This window comes from Scleropages formosus, chromosome 2 (genome assembly GCF_900964775.1).
Source record: "Scleropages formosus chromosome 2, fSclFor1.1, whole genome shotgun sequence".
NCBI classification, from domain to species: domain Eukaryota; kingdom Metazoa; phylum Chordata; class Actinopteri; order Osteoglossiformes; family Osteoglossidae; genus Scleropages; species Scleropages formosus.
The window spans coordinates 26,694,007-26,713,176 of record NC_041807.1 but is presented as its reverse complement, the minus strand read 5'-3'; the positions used below and the strand labels follow the sequence as shown (position 1 = coordinate 26,713,176).

General features: G+C 41.6%; 1 protein-coding gene across 1 annotated transcript; it reads left to right on the top strand.

Annotated features, from left to right (window-relative positions):
- Positions 1-10,935: 10,935 nt before the first annotated feature.
- sec61a1a (SEC61 translocon subunit alpha 1a) lies at positions 10,936-16,858 on the top strand. The gene is made up of 12 exons (XM_018756538.2): positions 10,936-11,093; positions 11,838-11,905; positions 12,022-12,087; positions 12,400-12,478; positions 13,172-13,303; positions 13,412-13,521; positions 13,699-13,852; positions 14,073-14,233; positions 14,434-14,631; positions 14,905-15,096; positions 15,223-15,299; positions 15,532-16,858. Exons 1-12 carry the CDS (start codon positions 11,087-11,089, stop codon positions 15,716-15,718), a joined length of 1,431 nt encoding a protein of 476 aa, XP_018612054.1. The 5' UTR covers positions 10,936-11,086; the 3' UTR covers positions 15,719-16,858.
- The last annotated feature ends 2,312 nt before the right edge of the window (positions 16,859-19,170 follow it).

Here is a 19,170-nt window from a genome sequence, read left to right as displayed (position 1 = left end):
AAAACATCTTAATAGACACTTTTTAATTGCTGCCCTTTGTACAGGTGCTTGCAACCTGTTTACTGCTGAACAACTAGTATTACATAACCCAGTATCACTCAGTGTTGCCAGTGTCCGATAAACTTGATTTAGTTACCTTCCCTTACGCACTTTCTATTGTCATAAATCCACAGCAGTCAAACGGGTTTAATTTGGGACAGTCTTCAGACTCTTGGCTTGTGACAGCCTGCAGATTCAATATACAGCACAGAGAAACACCAAGCAGTTTCGCTCTTGCTGGATGTGAAGATGTCAGTGAAATGGTGATACCCATGTCAAGTTCTCAACTTCAGGTACAATCATCTCCATACCTCGTTTTACTCTGATCAGGGCACAAGGCAGATCTGCTTCATTTCCCCACTCCTCTGTCCTCCCCATTGTCCCTTGGGGTTGGTGCCAGCGTTTTTTGGTATAGGCCTGGCAGAACCCATCAGAAAACACATTAAGTCACACAGGATTAATTAATCTCGGGTTAAACGCATACTTTTGGCATAGCTAAGCGAATACCGCTGAATGGCTTTAAGTGTTGCTTCCCTCACTATTTGCTCCTTCTCTTCTCATGGACTGGGTTAGCGTGTTGGATAACTCAGTTGAAAGAATTCTGAAAACAAGATCTGGCACCAGCGCTTTCATCAGTAAGAACTCTCATTTAGTGGGTGTCTGTCCTTGTTGTGTCGTAGTGACGAAAAGTTTACTTCCACAGCAAAAATGCTTCCTTGGCTTCTGTAGCCCTTACAAAGTTGCTGTACTGTAAATCTGAAAAAGCCTTGCTTGACACCCTCATCTGTAAAGTTGACCGGCCTGCAGGCAAAGTTAAAGAGAAAACAACCGATTCAATCACGTCAAAGTAGGATGTGATATTACTGATCCTCTCCTGGATTTCAAGAAGAGTCTTCTGAAAGCTACATACAGTACATTTGCTCAGCACCAGTTGCAATGATTATTTGCTATTTGACAGCTACTTGAGTAGCTCCAGCAAATTTGCAGCACCAATCAAACAAGCATTCCTTTAATAATTAGTTGTATCTAAAGCTACGTGTTGCAAAATGCACTCTTGTATCCAACAAGCTGTACGTTGCTTTTGGAAAAAAAATCTCCTAAATCACATGTGACATTTTCAACTCATTTGTGCATGGTCCTTTCCAGTATGTCACCATAGAAAAGAACAAAGAATGCTGCAAAAATACAAAACAACATGCAAAACAGGCCCAGAGGTAACAAACATAAAATAAGAAAAGGTCATAATGCACCTAAAGTAACGATGAAATGAAAGAAAGTCACAAACATACTGTACTTTAGAATCACATGTCTGCATCTAAGCCTCTCTTTCTGTCGATGTAATGCACTCATTGTATTTTTCTGTGAGATGTACGTCACTTTACATTTATTTATTTTGCAGACGCTTTTTTCCACAGCAGCTTCCAATGAACGCTATGTGGTGTTATCAGCCCACACACCTTATTCACCAAGGTGACTTACACTGCTAGATACACCACTTACACTGGGTCACTCATCTATACATCAGTGTAACACACTCTCTCTGTCACTCAGACACTAGGGGTGAACTTGAACAGCATGTCCTTGGACTGTGGGAGGAAACCAGAGCACCCAGAGGAAACCCACACAGACACAGGAGAACATGCAAACTCCACACAGACTGAGCAGGGATCGAACCCACATCCTCTCACGCCACCCAGGCACTGCGAGACAACAGCGCTCCTCGCTGTGCACCCGTGCCACTTCGGAGGAAAGCGTCTGCTAAATGAATAAATGTAAATGTAATGTAATGCAAAGATTTTCAGAAAGCCATCAGTTCTCTATTTAGTAGAAAAGAAGGAAAACATAGCTGGTTGAACACTATCAGTCTTAAACAAACTGTGCTCGTTACCCTCTATGAAGGTACATCCTGTATGTGCGCGAACACGTATACACAGTGAACCACTGTGGTGTGTGTGCCATTGAGACCCCCTACAGAGCTGGAGTATTTGTATATGACTAGACATTCAGACCTACAGACTCAGCTGACATATAAGGTACACATGGACATGCAGACCTGCATGAGTCAGCTCATACCCTGACTTGATCACACGACTGATGGGAAAGTTAATATAGTTTAACTTTAAGCCATTCTCAAGGGAAAAGGTTTTGCTCTTTGCTGCTTTTGCTCCACCTTTACACAGAGGAGATCTTACCAAATATGCCAGCTTCTTGTAGTTCCCAGGTTTACTTGGTGGTTCATTTTGTTCTGCCATGTATGGTCATTGCACTGTGATGAGGAATGAGTAATTGTGATTTGGAATTAAGCTTTGATAAGTTAACTGGCAAATCCACGGACATCTGAAATGTACATAAAAGAGTCATTATGCTGTGTACTTGTGAAAAATGTAAAGCGATACCTTTCATGTAAATATGCGCATAATTTAATGTAAATGTACATCATCTCAATAATGGAAAAATGCACAAAAACCCAACAATACATTTCAGAAAATGTCAGCATAGCCTACACTTTCTTAGATTGATCCTTGAGTGTGATCTATTGCACACAGGCATTTTCAGACATATTTAATGAAGTGTGGGAAACAGACTTGCAATAAAGGAAAAGGTTGACGAAGGACACTGGGATCCCCATATATTTCATATGTGGTAAAAATATGTGTGGTGCTTATGTACAAGATACAGTAAGAGCAAGAGGCGCAGATTAGATGTCATTGGAGAAATGGTTTCGATATGTGGCTATACTTATATATGGAAATTGTTATATGTGTGTGCATGCAGGGGGGTGTGGTGGCACAGTGGCATAGTGGGTTTGACCGGGTCCTGCTCTCCGGTGGGTTTGGGGTTTGAGTCCCTCCTGGGGTGCCTTGCGACCGACTGGTGTCCCGTTCTGCATGTGTCCCCTCTCCCTCCAGCCTTACGCCCTGTGTTTCCGGGTTAGGCTCCGGCCACCCATGACCCCGCATGGGACAAGCGGTTTCAGATGATGTGTGTGTGCATGCATACTGTATTTGAAGAATCCAGAGTTTATGAATCACACACTTCATCATTCAATCTGGTATGATACAGGTCATGAATGACATGATTTAGAAACATACCCATATCCCATTCAGTAAGAATTGTCATGTATTAAATGCAGTGATCGCATAGAAGTGTTTGCACTTCTCTGATTGTTTTATCTGTCAATTTGCACAAACAGGCTGTCCGCTTTTCAGCCTTAAGAAGATTATCACTTTGGGGAATAAACATGCCGTGGCCTTTACCTTTGCTTTTCAAATCCATGTTATGTAAAGCTGTGACTCACTTTGGACTGACAAACACCCTTGTTCTCATAGGAGAGAAAATGTGGGGGTGGGGTGGGATGGGGGGGCTCACTGAGCTGTCATCAGTTGTCTGGTTCTATTTCCGAAGTGTGCATATGAAATGAGCATTTTGCATATTTATGTTTAGAGTATAACATGAAATTTTTCATGTGGGATCTATCATTATCCAAATTCAACCTCTGCACAGCTTACACTGTACCTTGTTAAATGGAAAGTCATTCAGTTCTATCAGCTCAGTTTATGATGCCTTAAAGTGTAGTCATCTGATCAAAATTATTACCCAGGAAATAGGGATTATTGGACTAATTCACCTGCCATGTGGGTTTTTTGGTGGGGGCAATTATTGATTTGCTACTGGTTCGAGCAGGAGAAAGAAGCTTATTAGACCATATTGGGTCCAGGAGTTCTGTGAAGACTGCATAGATCAAAAACTTCAGCAAGTATCAGGACCAGACAATTTAAGTGCGTGAGCGCATTTAATTGTTCCAAAATAAATGCTTCTGATCAAACCGGTTAAGTAAATAGTAAATTTATTATTATTATTATTATTATTATTATTATTATTATTATTATTATTATGTAACCAAAAGTTCAGCAGTTAAGTCCCCCTCTAGCATAATATCTGTATAAATTATCATTTCTTAGTTGTATAATATCAACAGTGTTTGATATTATAAAAAAGTCCTTGTGTGGAGCAAACACCAGAACCTCCAAGACAAAGAAAAGTTATGTTTCGATTTACTAATGAATCATAACTAGCTGTCCTTGTGTATGTTTGTTTGAGGTATGTGGTTTAAGCTTACAGCAAAAGGGGAGAGCATTTACACAACGGGATTTTGATGTTAGCGGAGGTCGGATTTTCTTGTTTTCATTTTCATGGTAACGCTATGGCGGGGTAAAAGACACAAAGTTCCAGTTCTCTATCAGCAATGCTGAGAAAGTGGCCAGATCTTTCATCACACTGCACTTTGTCCCACAATCCCTAGGTAGAAAATGGGCGAACTTAACTGTCAGCATGTACTTGAACTTTGTTCTTATGAAAAGCCTTGAAACCTGGCGCCACTGCCAAGTTAAGTTCAAATGCCTCGGACATTTGGCGGCACACTTTGACAGAGAAAAGCTGGCCATAACGACGAGACTGATGAATGTGGACCTTCCATGCCAAAGGTGTCCTACACATCTAAAGATCTACCACCCTTTATAAATGCATGTGCACTGACCACAGGCTGTGTATGAAAATTTGCAAGAAAAATTTGTGAGCGAAGGACTAGATTGCTGATAGATGGGATGGACACTTTTTGACACTCATGTCCACAGTCACTTTGTGGTCTCATCTGACCAGTGAAAGAACAAGCACAGCATGTCCAGGGACTGAAAACCTGCTTTCGGTGTGTAACTGAGTGAACTGGATCTGTCATAAATTCTACACTGTACACCAGTCTGTACTCTAAAGGATGTTGCCCATGGCTCATTTTCATCATTCTAACTGTATTTTTATTAATATCCTTTTGAGAGTGCAGACACATCAAAGTTCCATATTTTCCAATATAGATTTCCTCATGCTGTCATCTCATTTCAATACAACAGTGTTTCTCCATGGGTAGGGTCTCCAAGAACCTCTGGGAGCCACCGAGTAATTTTCAGACTTTTTTTTTTCCCAATTATTAATCTTATATTTTCTTTCCAACAGTTACAGTTTATCACGCAAATGCTTACTGGGGATTGTTGTGGTTTTTATTACACAGGGTGTTGAATGATATCTCTATAATATTAGTCTCCCTCAACCTTTTGCAGAGAAATGAGGACCAGACTGACCCTGGATTCTCCTGCCAGTCATCTTCAATATACTCTGTGTCTCCATCTCTCACATTTTCTCATCTACAGTATGAGAAGTGGAAAGTATTACTTTTCTCTCACTTGCTAGGCAGGGTTGCTACTGTCCAGAGCCCATTACAGAAGCACATGGTACTAGGTTAGGCAGGGCACCCCCCCCCCCCTAGACAGATGCCTTGTCCTAGGAGATAATTGTGTCTGGAAGGTTTTTGCTGATCATGCAGGTTTGATTTTATTGCAGTGCAATTTTTAAAGGGGCAGTGCAATGCTTATATGTTTCTTAAAAATTACATGTGATATATCACTGTGCTACTACATCATCATCATCATCATCATCATCATCATCATTATTATTATTATTATTATTATTCTAGGGGGGATGCAGTGGTGTGGCAAGTTTGGAAAGGGCCTACTCTCCAGTGGGTCTGGGGTTCGAGTCCTGCTTGGGGTGCCTTGCGCCCTGTATTGTCGGGTTAGACTCCGGCTTGCTGCGACCCTGCTCGGGACAAGTGGTTTCAGACAGTGTGTGTGTTAGTGTTATTATTATTATTATTATCCCACCCAGTCAGTAAACCATGAGTAATTCAAAAGATGTTTAGAAGTTTCAAGGTATAAAGCAAAGAGATGAGTCTTCAAAATCTGGTGAAAGGTTAGAAGAAGGAAGATCGATAGAACAGCAATTGAAGCTGAGTGGAAGTTTGTCGCTCAGCTTGGGCAGGGGAGGTACAGAGAGAACCTGTAACTAGAGACAGCAGCTCTAACTACTTTACCTGCTGCCTCAAGCAGAGGTGTGTGTGTGTGTAGCTGTGTTAAAACACGAGGTGGCACAGCAAGTAGCGCCTGGGTGGTGCGAGAGGACATAGTCTGTGTGGAGTTCGCATGTTCTCCCCGTGTCTGCGTGGGTTTCCTCCAGGTGCTCTGGTTTCCTCCCACACCCCAAAGACATGCTGTTCAGGTTCCCCCATAGTGTGTGAGTAACAGAGGGAGCGTGTTCCACTGATGTATGGATGAGTGACCTAGTGTAACTAGCAGCGTAAGTCACCCTGGTGAATAAGGTACGTGGGCTGATAAAGACTAAACACTAAACACTACATAGAGTTCATTGGAAGTCGCTTTGCAGAAAAGCCTCTGCTAAATAAATAAATGTAAAAGATGAAACTCTTAGAACACAAGATCATTGTCAGAGTGTAACTGTTTACAGCCCATGTCTTTCAGCTGACATTTACAGCAGTGTGGTGTGTTCTCAGTAGACCCATAACGCTCCAGGCAGTGTTTGATGTCAACACGGTTCTCCTCAGCCCTTATCTCTGACGCACTTGCCTCTCGCCTTGTCGCTTGGTCCCCGTCCCCATCCTGGAACAGATGTCACCTTTGTATTAGCAGTGTTTTTAAAGGCAGTTTTGCTGGCTGAGAGGATGAGACCTTGCCTGGAGCAAGATGTTCTTCATTTGGCCTGCCTGAGCTGTGGGCTGTTTGCGTGACGGTCACACAGATACGCAGTGTTCCTGTGTGCGACCACCACGGCGGATAAAGGACAGGCCAAGGTAGATATCACATCTACAAACATCTGACTGAGAAGGTCAGCAAGCAAAGAATGTTTTTGTTTTATTTTTTTTTTAATTTCCACTAACCGTCGCTTCGATGATGCGCAGCAACAGAGTACATTCCCTGAGTACAGCCTATTCTCTGCATAATGCTGACTGCCACGTGATGTGCAAGACTGAAACCACCATCTCCAGCTGCTTCACACTTTCTCACTGAATTTAACCCAAAAACCAATATCCCTGCAACCAAGCTCTTTTAAATAGTCTTTTGTAAAAACCTAAGCACATTTAATTTAATTGCAAATTAATGCCTTTTTACCCATTTGAGTTGCAGTCCGTAAGACTGTCACTGTCTTATTGTTTAGCACTGGTACGTGCAAGACTGCCAGTCCTCAGAGTCCCCGGTGGGGAATTAACTGCTCAGCAGCTTATTTCAGCTCCAAGCCATGAAATCCTTCTTGTTTTAATTGTCCATATTCCATAATTCCCTCTCCTCGTCTTAAAACCAATTCCAGCTTCCCATATCTATGTGACGGATATTTTAACCAAGTTGTTTTTTAATATTACCCGTCGGAGGTGAGCTTCTGAAAAGGGGCTTACGGTGGATGTTTCTAATGTGTCATGTCAGATAAAATATCTGTGTCATCAGGGATTTGCACTTCGAACCATGATCACCGGTGAAAGCCATTACTGTCCAAAGACATATATGAATATTCTGTGTTCAGGTGCACTTTTATCTTAAGAAGAAAGTATGAATGAAGGGGGCGGGTTTGGCCGGGTCCCACTCTCCGGTGGGTCTGGGGTTCGAGTCCTGCTTGGGGTGCCTTGTGACGGCCTGATGTCCTGTCCTGGGTGTGTCCCCTCCCACTACAGCCTTATGCCCTGTGTTGCCGGGTTAGGCTCCGGTTCGCCGCGACGCCGCTTGGGACAAGCGGTTTCAGTCAGTGTGTGTGTGTGTGTGTGTGTGTGAGTATGAATGAAATGAAAAGAGAGGACCTGTTTGGCGGGAGTGTTCACCCGGAACACAAGGCTCGATTCAGTCAAGTGTAATTAACTACGTTCGCATGACACGGGAGTGGCTGAATCATATTGCTGTCTCCATTACTATAACCTGCCATATACCGACTACAGGCATTAGTGTTTGAGATGATTCATGCAAGTGGATTTTGTGAAAGTCACATGACTGCTGTCAATGTACACACTATCAATGCGTTCAACTTTTTCAACAAGCTCAAGCAGTTTCGCATTTCTTTTCCTCACGCCATACAGAAAAATCCCCATGTGTAAATGAGCTATCTCATACGTAACCATAGATTAGGACATCTCACTTCCCCTTCCCTTACTCACACAGACAGACTCTTTCTCTTTCCTGTCCCTTTCCTATGAGCCACTCTGAGGCCCACACAGGTTATCATCTCACATGGACTCAAAATATCTCTGCCTTACATTTTTATCGTTACAATGACTATATAAACTGTCGTGCTATATCTTTACCTTTCCCTTTTCCAAATACACACACTAGCACGGTATCTCTTGCTACATGTCTCTATCTCAAACACACACACACACACAAGCATGCTATCACTCCTCCACTCTTTCCTTTTTCAAATAGGCACAAGTTAGCGTTGAACAGACACACACACACACACACACACACACACGTTCCGTCACTGTCTCACTTCCCTGCCCCACACATAGCATACACACTCAATGCCACCTGTCATTCCTTTCTGCTGACTGATAACACACAAATAAAATATACACAGCTGCTTTTTTTCGTTCATTGCTGCTGTCTTGCCAAACACACAACGCCATCGCTTTTGTAATAGTTTGCGCGACCGTTTCCCACATAGAGGTGTTGAAGTTAAGCTTTATTTCTACAGAGTTTGTTCCACCCCTGGTCCCAGTATGGTGAAGGACAGTCGGTGGTCTTGCTGAGGTCTTTGTAGTCATTCCGACTGCTTGGAATGGAATAGCAGACCAACTGGAGAGCTTACTTGAAGACGTTCGTGTTATGAACGACAGGACTTGGCAGACAATTTCGTCAAATGCTACTTACAGAAGTACGCAGTGGGCAATTTTATTGCAGAAATTTGGGCTAACTTCCTCATTCTGCAACAGCTGGAAGTAATGCTTGAGCAAGAGCTTACGAGAGCATGATACAAGAGCATGTCATTAAACTGTACTCTACCCAGTGCCTTTTACGGTGAATATTACTCAGTCGATCATTTTTTTCTGTCAGGGTCGCGCAAAATATAACAAACAATACAAATACTGCAAAACGGATTAAAATGCACTGGTGAAACACGAATGTTAGAAATTGAGGGAGTGCAAAAAAAGAGAAAAGAAAGCTTTCACGGATCCTGCGGGAAGCAGAAATTGTCGAAGACGCGGAGATGGAGGCAATCAAAGAAATACCTGCGTCAGCACAACAATGGAAAATCACCAGAGGACGATGTGACAATGACTGCAAGCAAGTAAAGACCAGGCCTTGGAAGAGGCAGGAAAACATATGTCTTCATCTCTGATTATTGTGTAATGCAGCTGAACAAACAATAGATCTATTTTAAGCCGCAGATTGTGGGCATATGTCCTTTTCAGTGTACTGTATTGTGTGTGGGTGCTTGTGTGTATACATCAAATTGTGTATGCATGCAGTGTTTCCATGACTTTTTTGTACTTTTTAAACCAGCTGGTAGCATCGTGGCCTCAGTTGCTGCCTTTGGACCCAAATGTCACAGGTTCGAATACCCCCTTCAGCTGTAGTACCTTGCTCAAGGTACTTACCCTAAAATTACGCAGCTGTATAAATGGATGAATAATTGTTGGTAGCTTAATATTTTAAGTTGCATTAGCGACGTGTCAGTTAAAAGAATAAATGCAAATCACTTAATCAGATTTGAGAAAATAAATATGTCAATAGATTAAGCAATTTATTGTAAATATTCAGCCACACTTTTTCATGGTTTAATACTCAAAGGGATCTCAGCCATGTCTGTTATATGAATGATGACTGTTACTTCTTAAATACTTTACCTGTCAATTTATGCCCAGTTGCCCTGTTTAATTTACCGCAGAACATGTTTTTTACAGACATGGCATAGGATGAACACATTTTTGGTCATAGACATGTAAAATCCATTTGTTAGCACGCTTCACATTAATTATCACATTAATCATGTGTTTAATGTCATCGGTATCAACATGTTGCTGATGGGACAAACTCAATTAAACATGTTCCCAAGCTCATTTCATTATGGGTGCATTTCTGCTACAATCCATTCGCTGGCTTAATTGGAAGAGTTTGTTCCTATTATTTAGCCTGTTCATTAATTTATTCCCACACACATCACTGTCTTAGGCAATACCTGAATATTCAGCAAGCCCAATTGACACCCTCAAATGTTCTTTGGAACCTGAGCTGTCCTTAAGTAGACCTGCTGATTCGTTTACTTAATTTCTCCAAAACCAGCATATAAACTATAATATTCAAACTTATTTATTATATTCAGTTATGATGATGAAACGTATAATATCATATGGACGAATGGACCAATCAGAGACAGGTCCCATAAGAGTGCACCAATCAGAGACAGCTCCCATAGGAGTGGACCAATCAGAGACAGTTTCCCATACTGCATATGAAAGACTCTCCTTCGGTGACGAATGGCGTCTTTCCCTAGCCAGTGCTGACCCCTGGCGGTAAGTGCGGGAAAAACCCATGAACGGTCTGGCTTGGGAAAGCAGCGCGGAAGCGAAGAAGAAATGATGTATAAAAATCGGGGACATTGTGGAGCTCTAATTTTAATCACGTTTACAATATCGGTTTTATAAGTGAAATTGTAAGGATTTAAAATAATATTTATTCATTTATTTGAGAAGGATTACGGAGTACATTCACTCAAACAAGTGCTATATAGTATAAAATCACTCATTCTAAAAGTCTGATGACATTTTAATTCTGTACACATTATCTGTGTTATCAATACAAAGCTATAGGTTAAAGGTGTTTGCAGTAGTATTCAAAAGAAGCTGCACGTTTGCTCCCCGCACCACATCTGCATCAGTCAAGGGCACAACACGACTCAATCGATCCGGTAGCCATTCAGTGGCGCAACCTGCGCAGCACAAGGGACAGAAACACACCCTGTGCGCGCAGGCGCAGTTGGGTCCGGGAAGTGCCGCCGCCGGCTAGCCTAGCCTAGCCTAGCCTAGCCACGGAGTCTGCTGCTGGTGACGTGTCTTTAAGTGACTTCTTTTCCCGGCGGAACGGCCAACTGATGCCGCACAAACTGCTTTAATCCAACTCACCGGGAGTTTAACGCGTATAGGTTTCGTACACGGAGGAACAACATGGGAAGTAAGTAAAAGCGTCGGGCTTAATAGGACGTAAACGCGCGGCCGCCGGTGTCCGTCTCAGCATCCATGTTTATTTGGCATTCATTCATTGATTCGCGTTACACATGAAGATGGCTAATAATATATAATAATGCTGTTGTACACCAGACAGCCCAAAAACAGGAGGACCTGGGCGCCTGTGTCGTATTCGTAACATCACATTTTCAGCGGTAATGAATGTGTGTAACATAACTATGTATGTTTCACTTATTCCGTGACGGTGATCTCGATTCGAATCTCATTCGCTATGTCTGACTGAATCATGCTAAACGTAACAGTTAGGACTCACTCACTGTTGTTAGCTTGGAAGCTAACTAGTAATTTTTAAATCTACTACTGCTCGAAATATTTTTTGTAGCCGACTTATGTCAAGCATTTACGTTGTGAATTTAACAGCCAACTAGTCTAAGGGTGGTGTGAAACAGGGGCGGACAGGGGGCTGCACTACAGCTGGCTGGTGGTAACATGATGATGATGAGGAGGAGACAGAGACATCATTCACACTTGTGATTGTTAATCATGTGGACATTTAGGTTTATTTAGCTCTAAGTCTTTACAGTCACCCTGAAATCTCCTGGTATTTGTTCATATTAATGCAGTAGGGACCTTTCAGTGCAAATGTGTGCACCACCTGTTCTTATATATCCAAAACTAAATGGTGTCTGTACTATAACATTAATTCTTGTGTGTGTGTGTTCTTCTGCAGTTAAATTTTTAGAGGTGATAAAGCCCTTCTGCGCTGTCCTGCCCGAGATTCAGAAACCCGAAAGGAAGGTATGTGTTGATGGCGGGAACTGGACGGGTTTGGCGGCTCGTCTGCCTCAGGCTCAAATCGTAAACCACCGTGCTGCAAAAACATTGAGGATTAAATCGCGTCTCTTCTCCATCAGATTCAGTTCAGAGAAAAGGTGCTATGGACAGCTATCACTCTCTTCATATTCCTGGTCTGCTGTCAGGTAAGTAACAGCCATTTCTCGCCTTTTTTTTTTCTTTTATTGCAGTCACCTGAACTTTGTGATGTCTAGTTTGGGGTGTAGCGGGGTTGTATATATTAGAGATCACTTTTTAAGGCAACAAATCTTTCAGATGCTTGGGTAGGGATCCTTTGCGGAGTGACACCCACCGGTTCATCCAGTTGAGTTTTTGAAAAATATTTCTGAGCTGCGGAACACAGTAAAACTGTTTGAGAAGCTCGGGGAAGAGTGGACAGGTCTTGCACTGTAACTGCTGCTATTCGGCCTTACTCCGTGCTTTCTGTTTTTCTGCAGATTCCACTCTTTGGGATCATGTCATCAGACTCTGCAGATCCATTTTACTGGATGAGAGTCATCCTGGCTTCGAACAGAGGTGTGTGACCAACGACTTCGTTCCCCTTTGGATTCTCGTTATTCACCAACAGATTCTTAATTCGGCAACATTTTCAGAATAGCCTCTCTTGGTTTTATTACCAATTTCAATACAAACATCTAAGATGGTGCCTGTTTTCAAAAAAACTGTTTGAACTTTGTTTGCCAAGCAGTATGATTATTACATGTTTAGAGTTACATTTGTTCATTCAGCTTATGCTTCTCTGCAAAGTGAGTTACAGTGTTACACTACTTACAACTATTTACCCATTTATACAGCTGGGTAATTTACTAGAGAAATTGGGTGAGGTTTGAACCAGCAACTTTCGGGTCCAAAGACAGTAGCTTCAACCACTACCACTTTGTTTTCGCAGTACTTTGAAATTCACGTTCATGGGTGGGTATCAAATATAATGTGTCATTGCTTATTAATAAATATTTTTCTTCCAAGAAACTTACAATCTGAGGTTTGTATATCAGGCTCCTTACCCATTTATATAGCTCAGTGACTTTTTTTTTTTTTTTTTTACTGAAGAAATTCAGGGTAAATACTTTGCTTAAAGATAATACAGGATGAGGTTGGATTTAAACTTCTCTTGTTCGCCAGGCAACAGTTCTAACCACTACTCTTCCTGCTGCTCCATATAGTAGTAATTATTGCAGACTGTGTGTTCATATTCACTTTTGTCCTCAGGTACATTAATGGAGCTGGGTATTTCTCCTATTGTGACCTCTGGTCTCATCATGCAACTGCTGGCTGGAGCGAAGATCATTGAGGTTGGGGACACGCCAAAAGACCGAGCACTCTTCAATGGGGCACAGAAATGTAATGCTGCATTTTTCCCTTCTCTTGTCCTCGCATCACAATAATGTGCTAGTTAAATTTTCGTAGAACTGTATATTTGTGTAACTCTGAGCAACGTCTGGTCTGCAGTGTTTGGCATGATCATCACAATTGGCCAGGCTATTGTGTATGTGATGACTGGGATGTATGGAGATCCCTCAGAGATGGGTGCTGGAATCTGTCTGCTCATCATCATTCAGGTGAGTCAGCTGAAGACCTGTGATATATCAACTCAACTAGACCTGTATCTGAAATCTCCATCTTGAGCAGTTGCTTAACTGTAATGGTAAAATCAATTGGTTTTATATAAAAGAATAGCAGCTGGTACATGTTGTGCTCTATGCTCTAACGGTTTTTGATGTCTGTGGTCTCTGCAGCTGTTTGTAGCGGGTCTGATTGTTCTGCTGCTTGATGAGCTGCTGCAGAAGGGCTACGGCCTTGGCTCCGGCATCTCGCTTTTCATTGCCACCAACATCTGTGAGACTATTGTTTGGAAGGCCTTCAGTCCTACTACTGTCAACACTGGCAGAGGTTAGCTGTTGGACCATACAAATATCTGGGTCAATTGGAGAGCCATCACATTGCTTGTGGTTTCCTGCAGTGCAGTTACCAAAATGTTGTAGTACTGTGAATTAATTTTGCTTGTAGCAGGACAAACTTTACAGCAGCATTTTTCACTGAGGGCTTTAGGCTTGTTATAGGTTGTATCTGTAATGTACAGAAGGGATTTGACCAGGGCTTGTGTCTCCAGGAACTGAGTTTGAAGGAGCCATCATTGCTCTCTTCCACTTGCTTGCCACGCGCACGGACAAGGTGCGCGCACTGAGAGAGGCCTTCTACCGTCAAAACTTGCCCAACCTCATGAACCTCATAGCCACAGTCTTTGTTTTTGCTGTGGTCATATACTTCCAGGTCAGTTGGGTGATTGTGAAGGTTTCCATCTCTTTGAAAGAGGAATATATCACTGGAAATGTCAGAAGGTTGTTTTGCTGATTTGCCTTTTGATATTTAAGTTTTTTTTTATTATTATTTATTTAATTTGCCTTTCTTATAAAGTTGGCAAAACAGTGCATGTTTTTAGCTAATGTGTTTCTTCCCTCCACTATGTATAGGGCTTCAGAGTGGATCTGCCAATTAAATCAGCCCGGTACCGTGGCCAGTACAACACGTATCCCATCAAGCTGTTTTATACCTCCAATATTCCCATCATCCTCCAGTCTGCCTTGGTTTCCAATCTGTACGTCATCTCCCAGATGCTCTCTACCAGATTTAGTGGGAACTTCCTGGTGAACTTGCTGGGAACCTGGTCTGTAAGTGTGCATTTCAGTCCCTCAAGCACATTTTCCCCAGATAAGTAAGAGGTTTCACTTGAATAAAAAGTTGCCTTTTGTAGTACAGCTTGATTCAACATCTTAAGACAAGCTCCTATGTAATGGGGTGGAGTGAAACTAAAAGGAAAACAAATCTGAAGCTTTGAAAAATGTTTTGTTATGTGAACGTAGTAGATGGGTTCCTAATACTCAGTAAAATATTTGCTGTTGAACCTTTATACTTCAACAATGTTGTAAATTTCCCCACGTTAGGACACTTCCACTGGCGGCCCTGCTCGTGCCTACCCAGTTGGAGGGCTGTGCTACTATCTCTCTCCCCCTGAGTCCTTCGGTTCAGTCCTTGATGACCCAGTCCACGCTCTCATTTATATTGTCTTCATGCTGGGATCTTGTGCATTCTTCTCCAAAACCTGGATTGAGGTGTCTGGATCTTCTGCCAAAGATGTGAGTTTTTCTCTTTGTAAGAGTTACAATAGACAGTAGTGAAAGATGGATAATATTTGCATAATCTGGGTGTGGTTCTGTCTTTATTTATGCTGCGTTTGCAACTGGTGTATGTTTGCTGGACAGGTTGCTAAGCAGCTAAAGGAACAGCAGATGGTGATGAGGGGACATAGAGAGACCTCCATGGTACATGAGCTCAACAGGTACAGAGATGCTCATCCTGGGCAAGTCTTGAGTACCTTTTCAGTAGTCCATCATTGTATATACCTGGAGTATTCCTTTATGTACCTCTATGGATTACTCCTAGTAAATTCCTGCATGTTGCCTTCTGTCCTTACTTGCATAGGTGATGTTCTGTATAGGTTGACCAAAGTGGAACTGCTTACCTGGTTTCAAAATTGACCCTTTCTAACTTTCCTTTCTCTCTGTTTGTAGGTACATCCCTACAGCAGCAGCATTTGGGGGGCTGTGCATCGGTGGTCTGTCTGTGATGGCTGATTTCCTTGGAGCCATTGGCTCTGGAACTGGGATTCTTTTGGCTGTGACAATTATCTACCAGTACTTTGAGATTTTTGTCAAAGAACAAAGTGAAGTGGGCAGTATGGGAGCTCTACTGTTCTAAAACTTTTCCTCACCAGTCCCACCATCAATTCTGGTATTGTTGTTGTTTTACTGACTTTTTTAAAGTTTCAAAAAGCCCACAGAATCAATGTGGATGCTGGGGGAGTCCGTACAGAATTTACAGAAAATTTGCAGTGTTGTAATAGGATCTTTAGGAGCTAGAGATATTGGAAAGGGTTGGCTTTTTATTTACATCTCAGCAAGCCCAGTAATATGCTGGCATTTGCCGGTGTCATGGGAACTTTGTCGGAATGTATTTCTCATAAGAAATGGTTAAAGCACATTTTTATTTGCTGTTATGTTAACTCCCCCACCCCCAAATTGCATGGATACTTCAGAAATTGCTGCTTATAGACTGGATTGAGGCACTGTCAGACATGTTGACATTGTTTAGTATTTGGTCACCTGCTATTTCAAGTAAACCAATTCATTACCCAGGTGGGTGTTTGTTTTGCTTAAAAAAACAGTCAGTTTTGTTTTGCTTGTTTATATGTTGAGTCTTGCACCCTTTGAGGCCTGTATCTGGCTGTTGGTGGAAAACAGCAATGAGTTTTTTTTTTTTTATTTTTATATATATATATATATAGGTTTTTTTTTTTTAGCCACAGAATTAAAATTTGGCAGCTGTATCCCAGCCGCTGGCCTCATACAACAAACATGGTTAAAATACAAAACTCTTAAGGCTATGAGAATGTTGTTTGATCCAAAAGAAAACATTCACTCAAGTCTTACTGAGAGTATTCTGGTTTATTATTCTATTGATGCTAGGTAAAGGTATGGATATGTGCGTATTTGTTTGGGTTTTTCATCTCAGACCAAATGTGCTAGATCCTGCTTGGCAGGCCTAGGTAGGTTGAATACCTTTTTCCAGTATAACTGTATATTACAAAAACCTCATGGATTTTGCTATTACATATCTTCAGTGTAAAATTATGTTTGACTATGTAAAAATAATAAATTGCATTTATTAATATCCTTGTTAAACTGCTGTTCACCTTAAAAAGCTACAAAAACTTTTTGCCACTCATTTCTGCTCATTCCATAAGTATGGCACTTGAAAACTTTGTGGTCAATGTAAAGAGAATGGCACATTTTTTGTGTGATATTTCTGCTGGATCTGTGCTTAACAGCACTAAAAATAGCACAGCACACTTCAGAATAAGGTTAATTTGCTACTCAAAATGTGGATATTGCAGATGATGTAAAACTATCAAAATGCCAGGGTTGAAACCATAAGGTGTAGTTGTGCCAGTTTTGTCTATATTATACACATGATTTGAAGATCTTTTTTTTTTTTTTTTTTTGGGTCTACAGCTTTAATATACCACCTGTTAGATAAAAGTTACAAGTTTAAAGTTTTTGGGAAAACCATCTGACAAGCAATTAGATTAACACAGGTGGTGTTTGGTACAGGGGCAACAAAATTATGATTGAGCTGTTCTTCAGACTCTATGCCAGGTGCTGACAGTAAACAAAAAACAATCTACAAAAAAAATCTAATGAATGACTACCTGTTGAAAACATTCTCTATCCTATGCAGCTATGTGATTCTGTAGCGTTTCTGCTTTAAGAAAATTGTTTGCTAATTTAGCACAGTAATTGCCATTAACAGCAGACATCAACAGAGCAAGCTTGTACCTTAGTATGCCATGATGCTGAACCACATGACTGGGTTAATACTGACCTGGTAAGGTTTTAACTTTTAAAAATATTTCCTTAGTCATTGTTTCTAGGTAAATACGTTCCTGGCAATGCAGATTTGTAGCAGAAGACTTCAGTACTGAACCATGCTGTGCTCAAGAGGGCTTCTCTGCTTCCTTTGAAAAAGTGAGGAGAAGGGTTCCACACCTCCAAGGAATGTGAGAACATATGCAGGGGTTTTTTTGAGGTAGAGGGTGATATGTGTGGTTCTCATTCTCATATATTCATCTTAGATGTCGTTGGCCTAATCCAAGATGCTTTAGCTGTTCCTTTAACAGTTACAGTTCAGAGATTTCCCAAAGAAAATAAGATAATGATTTTCATATTAACTGCGCTGTTGCTGATATCTGCAACCCTCTAGACCTATTCTTTCAGACACTCATTATAGGCAAGGGTACCCAAACTGACTGCAGACTGGCAGATTGCACTGTTGGCTCAGCAAGTTAAATTGTAAAAGAGCAACATGGCCACACAGTGTGTCTACCTGAGTCAGAATGGACCATGTTTAAGACCTGACTATCAGAAGCTGTGTTTTGATGGCAGTTGTTGCCTCCCATGGCAGTAAACCCTCTGAACTGGGAAACTGGGGTGGTGGTCCTTTATGTTTAAGAAAGGCAATTAGATGAAATGCTACTGGAAAGGAGCCTGCACCTGACAGTTAAGATTCAGAAGGAAAAATGCTGATTTATTCCTGGTTCTTGAATACTGGACCAGAAGGAGCATAAATTAAAGATACATCATTCCATTGTACATGTTTTTTGGAATTGGAATGGGCAATATGGCCTTGTCTTTTGGCATGTGTTGTGGACATGAGCTTTGAGTAAAGGATAAGATCATGGATACAAGCGATCATAAGGTTTCTCTGTGGGATCACTGGGTTTACTCTTTGCAACAGGGTGAGTAGGTGAGTGATCCAAGAGAACCTCAGAGTAAAGCTGCTGCTGCTCCTAATCGAGAGGAGTCTGTCGAGGTGGTTAGAGCATGTCATAGAAATGTCCCATCGTCAGCTCCCACTTCAGTTATACGGGCATCCCACTGGGACGATGCCCTGCATCAGACCCAAGAACATGTTGGAAAGATGATTTTTCTCAGCTGGTCTGGGAACACCTGGGAATCCCACAAGAGGAGCTGAACATTGTTGTGAGTAAGGGTAAGGAGGAGTAAAATGTCTATCCCACACATTTACTTGTCACACAGTGGCAGGCCTTCCAAAAATGACAGCCAGAGTACAGGTAGTCCTAAGGTATCCTGGGGACAGGGCTCACATCACAAGTGAATCTTCAACCATTTCTGTCTTCCTCAGCTGAGTCTTCTGGAGAGGTGTTGGGTGCAGGGTCAAGGGTCAGTAGGCAAGGGACAAGATTAGGTATGATGCTTATTGTGATCCTCAAATGAGACTTGGCCAGTTAATGATTATCCCCGTCTTATGATCTGAGTAAAAAGTAAACTGGGACAAACTGCAGAGAAACAATTTTCCTTCCAGTCAAACCTTAATTTTTTGCACACTCTGCTCTCTCTCAGGTACAATAAACCTAAAACCATTTAGCTTTTGTCAATAATGTACATTTTCATTCTTGTTGCACAGCCCGGTGTACCATTTTGTACTAAGAGGACAGAAACGTAATTCTAATACAAAACCTGCACCCCTTCTCACACAGAATACATCCTTGCCAGTTGTACTTAAACCATGTTGACTAAAGAAAATTAGACATTTGTTTGATTAGAGCTCAATTGCAAGCCAGAGGTTGGATC